The sequence below is a fragment of the Xylona heveae genome (genome assembly GCF_001619985.1).
Source record: "Xylona heveae TC161 unplaced genomic scaffold L228scaffold_3, whole genome shotgun sequence".
Taxonomy (NCBI): domain Eukaryota; kingdom Fungi; phylum Ascomycota; class Xylonomycetes; order Xylonales; family Xylonaceae; genus Xylona; species Xylona heveae.
In genome coordinates this window covers 197789-210874 of record NW_017264195.1, presented here as the reverse complement: position 1 = coordinate 210874, position 13086 = coordinate 197789, and the positions used below count along the sequence as shown (strand labels likewise).

General features: G+C 48.0%; 5 protein-coding genes across 5 annotated transcripts; 2 read left to right on the top strand and 3 right to left on the bottom strand.

Moving 5' to 3' along the window:
• Nucleotides 1-668: 668 nt before the first annotated feature.
• L228DRAFT_218299 (phosphodiesterase/alkaline phosphatase D precursor) lies at nucleotides 669-3933 on the bottom strand. Its single transcript, XM_018330181.1, has 8 exons — nucleotides 3016-3933; nucleotides 2547-2955; nucleotides 2361-2499; nucleotides 2075-2244; nucleotides 1918-2004; nucleotides 1612-1771; nucleotides 1297-1501; nucleotides 669-1088 (listed from the first exon to the last, which is right to left on the bottom strand). Exons 1-8 carry the CDS (start codon nucleotides 3448-3450, stop codon nucleotides 831-833), a joined length of 1863 nt encoding a protein of 620 aa, XP_018189553.1. The 5' UTR covers nucleotides 3451-3933; the 3' UTR covers nucleotides 669-830.
• A 544-nt stretch (nucleotides 3934-4477) lies between these two features.
• Nucleotides 4478-5267, bottom strand: L228DRAFT_236971 (translationally controlled tumor-associated; the record flags this gene model as incomplete). Its single annotated transcript, XM_018330884.1, has 4 exons — nucleotides 4478-4562; nucleotides 4619-4922; nucleotides 5049-5160; nucleotides 5253-5267. 4 exons carry the CDS (start codon nucleotides 5265-5267, stop codon nucleotides 4478-4480), a joined length of 516 nt encoding a protein of 171 aa, XP_018189552.1.
• An 884-nt stretch (nucleotides 5268-6151) lies between these two features.
• Nucleotides 6152-8144, top strand: L228DRAFT_227865 (hypothetical protein; the record flags this gene model as incomplete). Its single annotated transcript, XM_018330463.1, has 4 exons — nucleotides 6152-7318; nucleotides 7374-7654; nucleotides 7734-7847; nucleotides 7926-8144. The coding sequence occupies exons 1-4, from the start codon at nucleotides 6634-6636 to the stop codon at nucleotides 8142-8144; spliced, it is 1299 nt and encodes a 432-aa protein (XP_018189551.1). The 5' UTR covers nucleotides 6152-6633.
• Nucleotides 8145-8927: 783 nt separating this feature from the next.
• L228DRAFT_227864 (protein phosphatase 2C) lies at nucleotides 8928-11162 on the top strand. Its single transcript, XM_018330462.1, has 2 exons — nucleotides 8928-9087; nucleotides 9154-11162. The coding sequence occupies exons 1-2, from the start codon at nucleotides 9015-9017 to the stop codon at nucleotides 10998-11000; spliced, it is 1920 nt and encodes a 639-aa protein (XP_018189550.1). The 5' UTR covers nucleotides 8928-9014; the 3' UTR covers nucleotides 11001-11162.
• A 77-nt stretch (nucleotides 11163-11239) lies between these two features.
• L228DRAFT_244854 (hypothetical protein) lies at nucleotides 11240-12317 on the bottom strand. Its single transcript, XM_018332028.1, has one exon. It carries the CDS (start codon nucleotides 11985-11987, stop codon nucleotides 11388-11390), a length of 600 nt encoding a protein of 199 aa, XP_018189549.1. The 5' UTR covers nucleotides 11988-12317; the 3' UTR covers nucleotides 11240-11387.
• Between the last annotated feature and the right edge of the window lie 769 nt (nucleotides 12318-13086).

Sequence of the window (13086 nt, the reverse complement as noted above, 5' to 3'; positions counted from 1 at the left end):
GCTTGCTTGATACATCATACATGATATATCAATCATCTCACATTTATATCTTCTAGCTTGGAGCAGATCAGATTTAGTAGACACTTTTTTTTTCAAAACCCTCGGCTGCTCGTGTGCCCATGTGATTGTGTCTGTGCCTGTGTCTATATATCCTGCTTATTTTACCATTGCATTGTCACCATTGTGTTGTCACCATTTACCTATATATTCTCTAGTAGCTAGTACCTAGTACTTTAATTAGGGTATATCTTTTTGACAAGAATTTTATTGTAGTTGACTGTTTTTCTTACTATTACCCAAATCTTACTTTGACTACAGACATAAGGTAGAGCCAAGAGTTGGAGATTTGATTAGAGCTAGAGGTAAGCTATAGAGGTTAGATGTTAGAGTTGGAGGTTAGAGTTGGAGGTTAGTATATCGAGGAGTTATAGGTATAAGCTGCGAGGCTGGGTGCCTTGTAAAATATCAAATATGAAACATGAAAGGTCAAACATTGAACGTTGAACTTTGAAGATGAGATATTGGATATTGGATATTGGATATTGTTAGACAAACAGTATTGAGTGCTGAGCGTTGAAACTACAAAGTGGAGTGAGCTGTAGTAGAGTCAGTTGACAAGTCAACAAGTTACAAGTTAAAAGTTCCAAGTGATAAGTGACGGGCGCTGTGTCTGTATATACCAGGTAGATTGATATAGTTGATGAGTAAAGTATTGATAGATTATATGTCTCCCTCCTCCCTACCTTCTACTCCTCCCGCCCCCTGCGCCTCTCTTTCCCCACCTCTCTCTCTCTCTCTCAGACTCTCACAGACTGGATAAATAGACATGATCACAGAGCAAGACGAGAATTATTCCCAGAGCGAGCGGCACTGGTATCCACAGTCACATTCGTCTGCACGGTCTGTCCGTACTTGAGCGCGCCGCTCTCGACGCTCCCGCCCGCGACGGGACGAGACAGTCTGTTCTCGCCAGACTGCACGCTGAATGAGGCCAGTGGGATTTCCAGCGGGTTGCGGTGCGTGATGTTGGGCATGCCAAAGAATGAGGCGCTGATGTTGGAGTAGGAAATGTGCAGTTCAAAGTAGCCCTTGTCACAGTCAGTATTGTAACCGGTTTTGTTATTTATTGTCAGAAATTGGTATTGCTTGGGTTGATTGCGGGAGGAAGAATATTGTTTAGAGGGCAAAGTTGAAGTTGACAAGAATCAATGAGCCGAGGACAAGAGACGAAAAAAGTGAGGATTAAAGGGAGAAATGAGGACAGAAGAGAAAGTGAGGAAGTGGAAGTGAACCCACCCGGTAATACACATCCTGCCATTGCAGTTCGCGGTTAGCTTGGACAAGGGCACGGCTGGCGTTGTTGGCCTTGTCGAGGGCAATGTTCTGGCCGTACGGGCACGGGGAAGTCACTGCGGTTCCGGCGAATTCGACGCCGATTGAGCCCGCCCCGGTGACGGGGTCGTACGGGTGCTCGTCGAGCCACACGAGGTCGGACACCCATCTATATTGTTAGCCGTGGGAGAAAAGTGGAATAAGGGAGGTGGAGAAAATATGCGATTATCTGGTGGAGAGAAATTGGGAATACAGGAACTCAATAAAGACTGGACATACGACATGTGACTGTCTCCGGACAAAAAGACAGTGTTGCTAATGTTCTGAGTATACAGGTGCTGCAACGTCCGGTTACGGCTGGCCTGGTATCCGTCCCAGGCGTCGTAGTCGAGGGGGTTCTCATTCCCGTATGCCACGGACTCGTTCATGCGGGAGAAGACTGTCGACCATGAGCTCGGGCTTTTGTGTATATATAAAAAAGGGAAGTGCGTCGAGGATTGAAGACCATGAAGTGTAGAAGGGAGAAGGCAAACCAATGGACAGATCAGGTGACAAAGAACAGGGAGCAAAGGTTTACAGACATACCAATCTGGTTGCCAATGACGCGCCAAGCAGCCTTGCGTGCAGCAGACGCAGAGAGCTGGTTGTAGAACCAATTTTCTTGTCGGGAACCTATAACCCAGGCATCAGCATTTTGAAGACGCAACTGAGAAGCCAGCAGATTATGAGCACAGAAACTCACCCATTAGAGTACGTCCAGCGTCATTGGAGATCTGGTGCACATAGTCCGTATTCCAGTACAGATCAGTAATGGACCGGTCATACTGCCGCGTATCCAGCATAATCAGGTCGAGCAGAGACCCAATGGAAAAGTTACGCCAGATGCGCAAATTGTCGTCCATTTCGACTTGTCTATTATCGTCAGTGTCAAATATCCCGCTTGACAGCATTCAGACTCTAGAGAAAATTGGCTGACTGGCCAACTCGTCCCCAAGTACCAAAAGGCTGAAACACATTGCGTAACTTACCGAATTGGCATCCATTCAAAGTACGCACGAACGGCATTCATCTTGCGCTGCTCGACGCTGACGCCACCGTCCATGACAAACGATTGCTCAGTGTTATTGAGGCGCGAAGAGCTGTCACGCCATGTATTATCCGCAACTTCTGCAAGAAAGTCAAAACAGGATCAAACCAATACCTCGAAGACTTACCGTGGTCATCCCAGACAGAAATCCATGAGAAGCTCGCTGCAGAAGCCAACAAGTCGAGATCTGTCCGGTACGTGGCGATTCTCTTCCGGTAGTCATAGAGAGAGTAAATCTCCTTGTCTGGCAGAGGAAGGCGACCAATTGGTGCTCCGTAGCTGCCTTTGCTCTCGTAAATGTAGTCGCCAAGGTGCACGACATAATCGACAGAGTCCTTGCGCACGGGGTTGCCGTACGCGTTAAAGTAGCCGTAGGGAAAGTTACTGCAAGAGTACACTGCGAGGCCAATTGAGCTAACAGTGTCATCTGCCGCAGGTGTGGTCTTTGCTCGACCAATGGGACTGGTATTGTTTGAATTGCATACGTTGAATTGGTAGTAGTAGGTGGTGAACGGCGCAAGCTTGTCAGCTTCAACCTATTGGATCAGGTTAATTATAATTGAAGCTTGAATGGATTCATAAGAGGACAATCCAACCTTGACAGTGTAGTCAATGTCCGAACTCGTCCACGCAGTGCCGGTAGAGACTACAGAGGACAGAGCTTTGTCTGAAGCGACTTTGTAGTTGACACAGATTGGGGCTGTGGAGACTGAAACATATTCCTCCGTGTCATGATTGTACATGGGAACAGCGCCAGAAACGGTAATATTTGATCGATCATTATCACTAGTTGGGGCAATGCGGGTCCATAGAATAATAGAGTCGGGGTACGGATCACCAGATGCAACCCCGTGGGTAAAATTAAGTTGAGAGGGACTGAAACCGCTGGCAGCGTTGTTGCGCTTGTGCACCTTTCGGAGTGACACTCCAAGCTCAGGATGATGCAAAGAAGGGCTCCGGTAATTCAAATTTCCAACGAATGATGCCGACGCAGCCGCAGCCAGCGTGAGGGTGCTCAATAGGTAGAGCATCGTGGCAGAAAATGACAGCGCTCAACACATCAAATTGCAACAAAGAAAAAGTAGACTTCTCCTCAGGCAAGAAAGGAGTAAAGTAGCAAAAAAAAGGGAATCCAATTCTGAATTTTGAAAGATATGACAGACTATATATTCGACGTACCCCTGAAACTCTTCTTTTCATTCTTCTTGTAAAATGCAGCTTTCCAAGAACACCGTCGTCATCATCAACAGCATCTCTTATGGTTCATTGACCAATTGGCACGCTGCAATTACGACGCGCCCGCACGTCATGGTTCCGAGAATTGCTCAGTGGTAGAGCACAGTGCATAAGCATGCAGGTTGCGGATATTTACCATGGTTCCTGTTGTTGGATGGTTGAACACTCTCCGCAAAAGCTATGGCAATTGCGGAGTTGCCGCCACCACGTGCCGAGTCGTAGCGACATCCATTGGCCAAGTTCAAGTGGCGATCAACAAAGCCAAACCCAGAAACCCGTTCAGGATACTGCATTGTGAAATACATCAATATGTACTGGACCTTGTTCTTATCAACGAGCTTATGATTTTTGAGTTCCAAATGCCAGGATCACTCATTTCTCGGTCAAATCAAAGTGATGATCAACGACCTTTGAGAGCAAGAGCAGCTGTCAAGCGGTCTGTCACAACGCGCTCGTTAGTAAGCGACTGGGAAAGTCCATGATAAGTTAATGTTTTCTACGTACAGAATACTTGCCTGAGCAACAATGATAAGAATTCCAATGTCCAAAATCTGTTATAATAGATTTTCGTTTGGCTCACAATGTCTAGAAATGTAGCCATGATTCATATTGACCATCAACATGTACTGCATGGTTCAACGTCACAAACAAAAACACAGAAAGAAAAAAAGTGTTCAAAACTGCTCAATTCAAAGACAATGAGAATATATTGAATTTTGCGGCGAAAAGCGCCTGGACCCATGTATCGTTATATCATTAACCGACCAATGATGCAATGCGGTCAGCGACCAAATCTGGTCGCCGCAGGATATCGAAACCATTTTAGACCTTCATCTCCTCCAGACCGTGCTTCCAAACGGTAATGTAGGGGGTCATACCGTCCTCACGGTAGTCAAGGAGGACGATCCTACGGCATTAGTAAGCAATATGTTCCATTAAAAAGACAAAGAGATTGATACGCACATTCCATCGGGGTCCATGGACTCGCCCATATAGAACTCGTAGTCCTTGAACTTGCCAAGGATCTTCTTGGCATAGCCAGAGGCCTTGGTCTCGAACTCCTTGATGGTCTCTTCGCTGGCGCCCTTCTCAGAAAGGGCCGTCTTGACCTTCTTCATGTAGCCCTTGAGAGCGCTGAGGTAGGACTTCTTGTCGGCCATGAACTCAGCAGGCTGAAGACGGAAAGCGTCGACAACGTCGATGACGGTCTGGGCCTGGTCATCAACATCATCACCACCCTCCTCGGCAGAGGGGTTGGCACCAATGTCTGCAGAAAAAGAAGGCCAAACGTTAATACACGTTCCTTGATTTTTTTTTGGGATCATAAAACCAGTGTTTACGAGCCGCAATGCATGAAGTAAAAACCAAAATAAAAGAATCCGGGGATTCTTACCGAAAGACTCAGCACCCTTGACGATCTTCTTGCAGTCAACCTCATAGACAGCACCGTCAACCTCCTTGAGGTCGTACGAGTCGGAGATGATCTCGTCACCGGTAAGGATATCCTATTTTCAGGAAGCTGTTAGAATTGAGGGGTACAAATACATTTCGCTGTAGCCGAATGGAAGTTTTTTGTGGTATCAAAGCCCGTACTCACCTTGTAAATGATCATTTTGGCGGTTAATGGGGATTAGAAGAAGCTGCAAAAAGCTGAAAAAGAGTGGATGGAGGAATGAAGATGAAAAAAAGGGACCAGGAAGCGGAGATCAGCAGCCAGAGGAGGAGAGAAAAAGTGGGATGAATTTGGTTGGACTCTTTTCCCTGGTGGGGGCGAGTACCCGGTTTAGTCTTCTTTGGGAAACTTTTGAAAGGTCTAGGCGGGGAAAAAGCGATGTTCGATGTAAGCGAACCAATAATTGTAGCAGGATTCCTCTTTCCAGATTGGCCCTCTTTTCTCCTCGTTCTGGCCAGCAAGGAGTTACTGGGAGGAGCTTTGCATGAGCGAACATTTGTTATGTTGCGAAGACTGGTTTGAGTACAGAGTTGTCATAAATTTGCCATAAAATTGAAAGCTGTTTCAGACACTCTTTCAGTGGAGTCTGTGAATCAGGGTTGACTGTCATGGGGCAATTAAACCATCAATACGTTGTCCAATACCAGCTAATCTCACACAAAGCCACGACATATGAGCATTGCTGAGAGCAGGCTCATGTTCAACTAAGCTTCCATTTATGCACGATAGAGATTTCACCATTTCTGTTTTCTTGAGTGGTCAGGCTACATTTAGGAATGCAATCTCCTGACACCTGGTGATGGCTTAGGTTTCTGTTCGTGCTGCTTTTGGAGTTGATTGCCCCTTTCCGTCCCCTAAGCTAAAGAGGAATGGCCGGCTCCAGAGATGAGATCTTTTGATTAGATGATCAGATAAATCGGACATGTTTGCGCCGGAATCGCTTCGGAACTTTGATATTCCGGATTAGGGATCATGCCTTCGCCTGCCTGTCGATTTATGAGAATTTTTGAGTCGAATGAGAAACCAAAACAAAAATATATGAAGCATGGAAATAAATCATAATAGGAGCATCTCTCTCCAAATCTCATCATACAAAATTTGTACCAATGCAAGAAGTTGCGTGAGCTTTTTGCTCAGCCCATTTCCAAAAACTCTCATTTCCACCCCCAGGCCTGACACGCGACGCCACAGCCCATCATCGGCGAATCCTCTAACCCATTTGCTCCGTTTCCAGTCGCACTAATGTAATCTTATACCGTAGATAATCGCCGCCCTGTCCACCGACGTCTTTTCTCTCCATCTCAACTCCCCATTCTTACTCTCTTTTCGCGCCTTTTTTATTTTTTGTTTATTTGCACTCGAGACAAACAGGTTTGGCGTCAGTGCTGACGACCTGTCTTTGGCCGCGTGGCCGTTGTTCCGCACGCCCGATCATCGAGACATTTTTACGTCCCCTGATTACAGACCCTGAGTTGATTGACATCAACGCCGGAAGTGCAGGGCATTATAGTACCACCATTCAACAATGTCGAATGCAACATTAGCGTTTGGGTTTCCGCCTCTACCGGAATACACCCTCAAGCCGCTCCCGCCCCTTATTCCTTCTATTCCCGACAAGCTCTTGATTCTGATTCTCCCGGTCGCCGCTTACTGGATCGTCTCTCTGACATGGCACTTTATCGACGTGAACGACTATCTCTCCAAGTATCGACTACATACGCCTGCTGAAGTTCTCAAGCGCAATCATGCAACTAGATGGGAGGTGCTCCGCGATGTTTTGCTGCAACAAGTTGTCCAGACGGCTTTTGGGATAGCGATGGCAGCGGTAGAACCAGACGATGTTTTCGGCAAGGAGGACTACGACATTGCAGTGTGGGCGAGAAGACTTCGAGGAGCCCAGAGATTGATCCCTAATCTGTTGTCTCTATTCGGAGTTGATGCCCTTGGCTCAGCTAGCAAGCTGGGCGCCGCCCATCCGATCCTCGCAGGCGCCCTGTCAGGCGGCAATTATCCGTCCTTGACTCAGACCATCATGATGGCTACTGGAGAAGAAGCTGTTGTGCCGGCGTTTGCAAACTGGGAGTTGACTGTCGCAAAGGCTATCTACTGGGTGGGAATCCCGGCTCTGCAGTTCTTCTTTGGTGCCCTCATCATCGATACTTGGCAATACTGGTTGCACCGAATCATGCACACCAACCCATGGCTCTACTGTAAGCCACCTGTCATCCTCTTCTACGCTTACAGATGCTAATTGCGCCTCTTCAGCTCACTTCCATTCTCGTCACCACCGTCTATACGTTCCGTACGCCTATGGAGCTCTTTACAACCACCCTCTGGAGGGTTTCCTCTTGGACACACTTGGAACCGGTATTGCCTACAAGGTCGTGAATATGACAACTCGCCAAGGAATGTGGTTTTTCACTGGCTCAACCATCAAAACCATTGACGACCATTGCGGATATGCCTTGCCTTGGGATCCATTGCAGTTCCTGACTTCCAACAACGCCGGCTACCACGACATTCACCACCAAAGCTGGGGTATCAAGGTAAAGTATCCCAAAGTGACCCTTTTATTTCGTCCACGGCGAAATTCTCCTTTCCACAGCCTCGCTAATTATCCAACAGACCAACTTCTCTCAGCCATTCTTCACCTTCTGGGACCGGCTGCTCGGGACTCAGTGGACAGGCGGCGACGTTTCCGCCCGCTACGAGCGCTCTCGTCTTGCCGCTCAGACCAAGGTCAACCAGGACAATGCCCGCCAGGAGAACAAGATTAACCCCATTTCCCACTCCAGTCCTGATGCCAGCCAAAAAGAGTCCGACGGCATTTACAAAGATGAAATCAAGAAGGCGACGCATCTCGCACAGCAAAATGGCGTCTTGCCTTTGGTTCCTGAAGGCAAGGCAACCAAGCAAGCAGTCGGCTCGCGCGAGCAAGTGCTTCAGGACCGAGAGCGAGGCGGTGCTCAAGTCTTGGCCGAGGAGACTGCTGAAGAAAAAGCTGCCAAAGCTGCCGTAGCTGCAGTGGGACGGTAGATGAACTTTTCATCATCGATTTAATGCAGTTGTATTATCAATGTCTTCATCGCAATCTTGCGAAGCTTAATATGGTACCCGCGTACACGTACATTCACATACCTTCATTTCGACTTATCTACTAATCACCTGACTGTTGGTTCATGCAAGGCATTTGGCGTGAAGGCAGCCCTTTCTTTTTCTCTGGTTTCATTTCATCTCATTCGTTTCCTTGTCATCACACATTCGTCACTCTTGTATACAAGGGTGGAATAATCTATGTAATAATTTAGACCAGGGCAGGGCAAAGCTGGAAATAGGGAATGAAAATAATTGCCTCTTCGACAACGGGTCATATAGACGAAATCCCCTCTCTAGCATATATCATTTCTTTTCTGCGCCATGCTCTACCGGCTTCTCGATTGCCTACGTAGTAGGTCCACATGGTTTTGAAGCTCGACCGTTCCGTGTTTTCCTTTTTCCAGATTTGCCCCCACCACGCACGTCATTGTCGGCTTCACTTGCCTGGCAATCAATCGGCATAAAACCCAAATTAGCCTATTCTTCCTCAAACAATAATGTCTTTTCCATTGATCCGTACGCAAGTTCTTGTGATTGAAGATATGCAATTAATCTATTTGAAAACCAACTGTTGTAATAGGGCAAAATGTGGAGGAGGATCCAAGCGAGGTCATCTAGGCGGGACTCAGGAACTGTAGTGGAGAAAGCCGACACCCCCGGCCTGGATCGCCCCCAGAAAACATGCTCGGCTGCATCGGACCCTGCTTTCACCTCCCATCACTTCTTAAGTTCCCAGCGTCGCAATGCTGTTGCTTCCTCTTTCAGTGATGTTGTGACGAAGATCAAGATATCAACTTTCAAACAAGAAGAATGGTTCGCATACGACCGTGCGGTCTATCTCTCTCTGCAATCGGGAGAGGTTGGACGCTTGGCGACACCTATGGTAATGGATACCCGTGAACAGTGCTACCCTTTTCAATAGTCTCACTAACAGTATGATCCATGTTAGAGTTCATTGGCGCTTATGCAGGACTATCGAGGTCTCGCAAACTCAAAGGACCGTCGTTGAGCCACCCAAAATGCGAATCACAGAGGAGATGTTATCGCCCAAAACCTTCTCAAGGTCACAGGTCTCTGTCGCCGAACCAGGCACTGAAAGGCAGGTCAGGAGTGAGATCAGATGAATGCAGTCATTCCAGACATGGCCAGCGAAAGGGCTTTCACGATTATTTTGTTACACATCTCCCGTCGTCTTCCATGCACCCAGATTCGAGACCTCCAGCGGCTCTTCATCATAAGCTCCCTCGCTCCGCATCAACCCCTCATACACCAGGACCAGGGCCGGGCCCTGCTCCTGCTGCAGCCGCACCAGCAATTGGTCTTGCGCGAGAAATGACCGTCGTGCGAATTCCTTTGCGGAGCGCAAAGCACCATTTTGGCGCATCGGTTTCGCGCGGTACGAGACCATACAACGAGGATACATATCAGGCTGGTGTTATTGACATTCCGGCTTTTGCGAAAAGGCAGCCTCTGTCAGTTACGCTAGCGCGGAACAGGGCCACTCCAGGTGAGGGTGTTGGAGCCGAAACGGCAAGCGGAGACCCTCAGGTCTTTTACTATGGCGTATTTGACGGGCATGGCGGGAAAGAATGCAGCGAGTTTCTCAGAGACAGTCTACATTCATACATTGAGGAAACGGCGAGGTTATTTCGACTAGAGTCAAGTCTAAGACCGACATCGACAGCAAACGCAGAGACAATGTCAGTGACAATGAGCGCGAGTACCTCCTACAGTGATGGCCAACTCCTCTCCACTGCCGGATCAAGCAGTTCCGTCACACACCACAGCAGCGGAACTGCAAAACCTCCAAACGTCTTGAGCCTTCAACGGGCAATGGTTCATCAATGGAAAGAGACAGTGGGCGGCTACTTTCGACGTTTCAAGCCACAATACTTTTCTCCTCTAAGCAACACCAAGCGATACTCGGTCGACGATGCGACCGACGATAGCACCGCCATTGGACAAGCTGCGGCAGGCGAGCTAGATGTTGGTATTGAGACTGTTCTCATGTATGCGTTTCTCAAAGCCGACCTAGATTTTATTCTTGCCCAGGCACGCAAAGCCGACGAGGACAACATATTTCTGGAGCGGGCGCTCAACGAAGCTGAAGTTCTCGGCGAGCCAGGCAAGTCTCGGCTTGAGATTGGCGGGCCTACTCGCTTCAAGGGTGGAAGCACAGGCAGCGTGGCCATGATTTCCACCCCGACCCCAACACCATTCTGGCATCCACGATCGTCTTCAACCTTGCTCACGGCACATGTCGGCGACTGCCGAATTCTCCTTTGCGCGACTGAATCGGGGGCTGCGGTGCCCATGACGATTGATCATCATCCTGCGTCACCAGGCGAAGGGGCCCGTCTTCGAAGATATGCTGCTACATTTGTGACCGATTCTTTTGGCGAGGAACGCATTAGTGGTCTCGCAAATACACGTTCCTTTGGCGACATGCAGTCCAAAAGAATCGGCGTATCGGCTGAGCCAGAAGTGAGACGTCTTGAAATGGGACCAGCAGAATACTCCTTTCTCGTCCTCATGTCTGATGGAATCAGTGGCGAGCTCAGCGATCAGGAAATTGTGGATATCATCAAAGAAGCAAAGACCCCAGATCAGGGCGCAGCAAGTGTCGTCAGCTTTGCAACAGAAGTCGGCGAGGTTGGTGACAATGCCACTTGTATTGTCATTCGACTCGGTGGCTGGGAGCGTCGCTCAGAAGGAGGCATGGGTTCGATGAGTACCCGCGAACTGCGCGAGTGGAGACGGCAAGAGGCAACGGATCCGAGGAGAAGACGGACTTGAATTTTTTGTACCTTTCATCATTCCATTTGCACACACCGTGTACACTTGCAATATATCTGGGCCGGGTAAAGGCGTTGCTACGTGGCCGCACGGCGTCTAAAGGATCACACATCTTGTACATATATGAAATCTATCTTATCAATTTGCAAACTCATAGACTGCTGACACTGTGAGACTCTCAAGACACTGATGCACTCAGTAGCCAGGCATATAGTTCATGACCGGTCGATAATAAGTGTAGGACCACCTGTAACCTATTAATTCTTTATTCCCTGAGAACTAGATTAAAACGGTGTTTCAATGCCACAAAGTCTCACATTAGTCTTATTACCTCCCCTACGAATAGAAAAAACCAAGCCACTTCAAATAAAAAAAACAGTTCCGCACTCAACCGACCTGACAAATCTCTCTATGCCTCTTCCAATCTACCTTCTGATGCACCCTACTACAATACCACACCCTTTTACACCGCGCACACCTTTTCGTCGCCTTCGTAGTTCCACACGCCGCACAGCACCCTCTATTCGACCGTGTCTTCCAATCTGTTTCCCGAAACAGACGCGCATAGACGTCCCGTTGTCCGACTTTGGCCTGCATCTGCGCGTGGGCCCTAGAAACGCATTCTCTCTTCTCGCACGCATTCGGGATCCACGCCACGATGAACGGATCCGCGATGTTATAAAGCCACGAGAGCAAATGGACCACTTTCTGCGTGGGCCCGCCACAGAATTCACATGCTGGATCCGACGTCGGAGGGAGCTCGTCCTTGTGTTCTCTCAGAATCGCATATGCTGCTTTTTGAAACTCTTGGACGTATGTAGTGTTGTTCGTAGTACTTGTTTGACCGTAAAGATCGGTGCTTTGGCCATAAGGATCCCCGACACCGACGAAATGTTTGGGGAATTGGTGCACGAACTCGAGCTTGGTGTTGGAGCGTAGAATGTAGAATTCGAATCGTACGGGGACAGTGGCAGTGGTGTTGCCCATTTTATGTTCTCTTGGATGGGAATCTTTGGTTCTCGGCCTTGTTTTATTTATTTTTGTTTTTATTTTTTGGAGAGGAGGGATGGAGTAGTAAGGTAAATTTGTATGCTTCACTACCCGGTATGTGCTCTTGGGCTTCTTTAAGAGGCATCTTGGGGGAATAAGATGGAAATATATATTCTGTCTCCTAGCCCTCTGGCGCTCAAGGATCGTTTTTATGGGACTTGAAGTCTAATGTGTAACTGATTTACCGGTCGATCAGGATCACTTATTGCATATGTAAGGGACGATCAGCGTACAGCTTGTTGTAGCACCACACGCAGCAGCATCAATATGATGAAATTCGGGCAATATCCAGTGTCGTTGTAGTATGATAGCGGATCCGTGGAGAATAAGCAGCCGCCAAGGTCAGGCGGGGATATAGCTTTAACTGGTTAAAATACCCGGCGGTTCCAGATCTCGTCGCCCCACTAAGTTATAGTTATGCCCAGTCTATGTCTCCACTCACTGTTTGTGGGGTATAACTGTACGATGACCAACCATTTATACTCGTATCAAATTACCTCTTTTTCTCCCTCTCTACAATTTAACTTCGTTATGGTGGTGTGACTTGAGAGACCTTGCATAATTTTACCATGGCATAAGATATATATGAAACCATTATGAAACTCTGGAATATTACTTGCACAAAAGTATAAAAAGAGCATTTGTCCTTGCATACTGTATCGACATCGGCGTTCCTGTGCCCCTTCTGTGCCATTTCTGCGCCGTTGCCAAGCTTATGCGCCGCCCGGCGCCGCGACACTACAGCATTACGGCACGGCGGCACGGCGGCACTCCTCGCTATAAATATTATACTTTAACCTCCTTCTGCCTAGATATACTTATAATAACTTGACCTTTTTGTTCAATTAACGCCTCCCCCGCACCGGTTTGTCCCCCGTTGTAAAAGCATAAACAGACACCGGGTCCATGCAGTGTATATAAACCCCCTTACATTATTCTTACGACGACTTCTTCTTCTGCCGCCCACCAGCCGTCTAGCCTTTCAGTCTTGCTTCTTTCTCTTCTGCTGTGCTCTTTTCGAATACACATACCCATA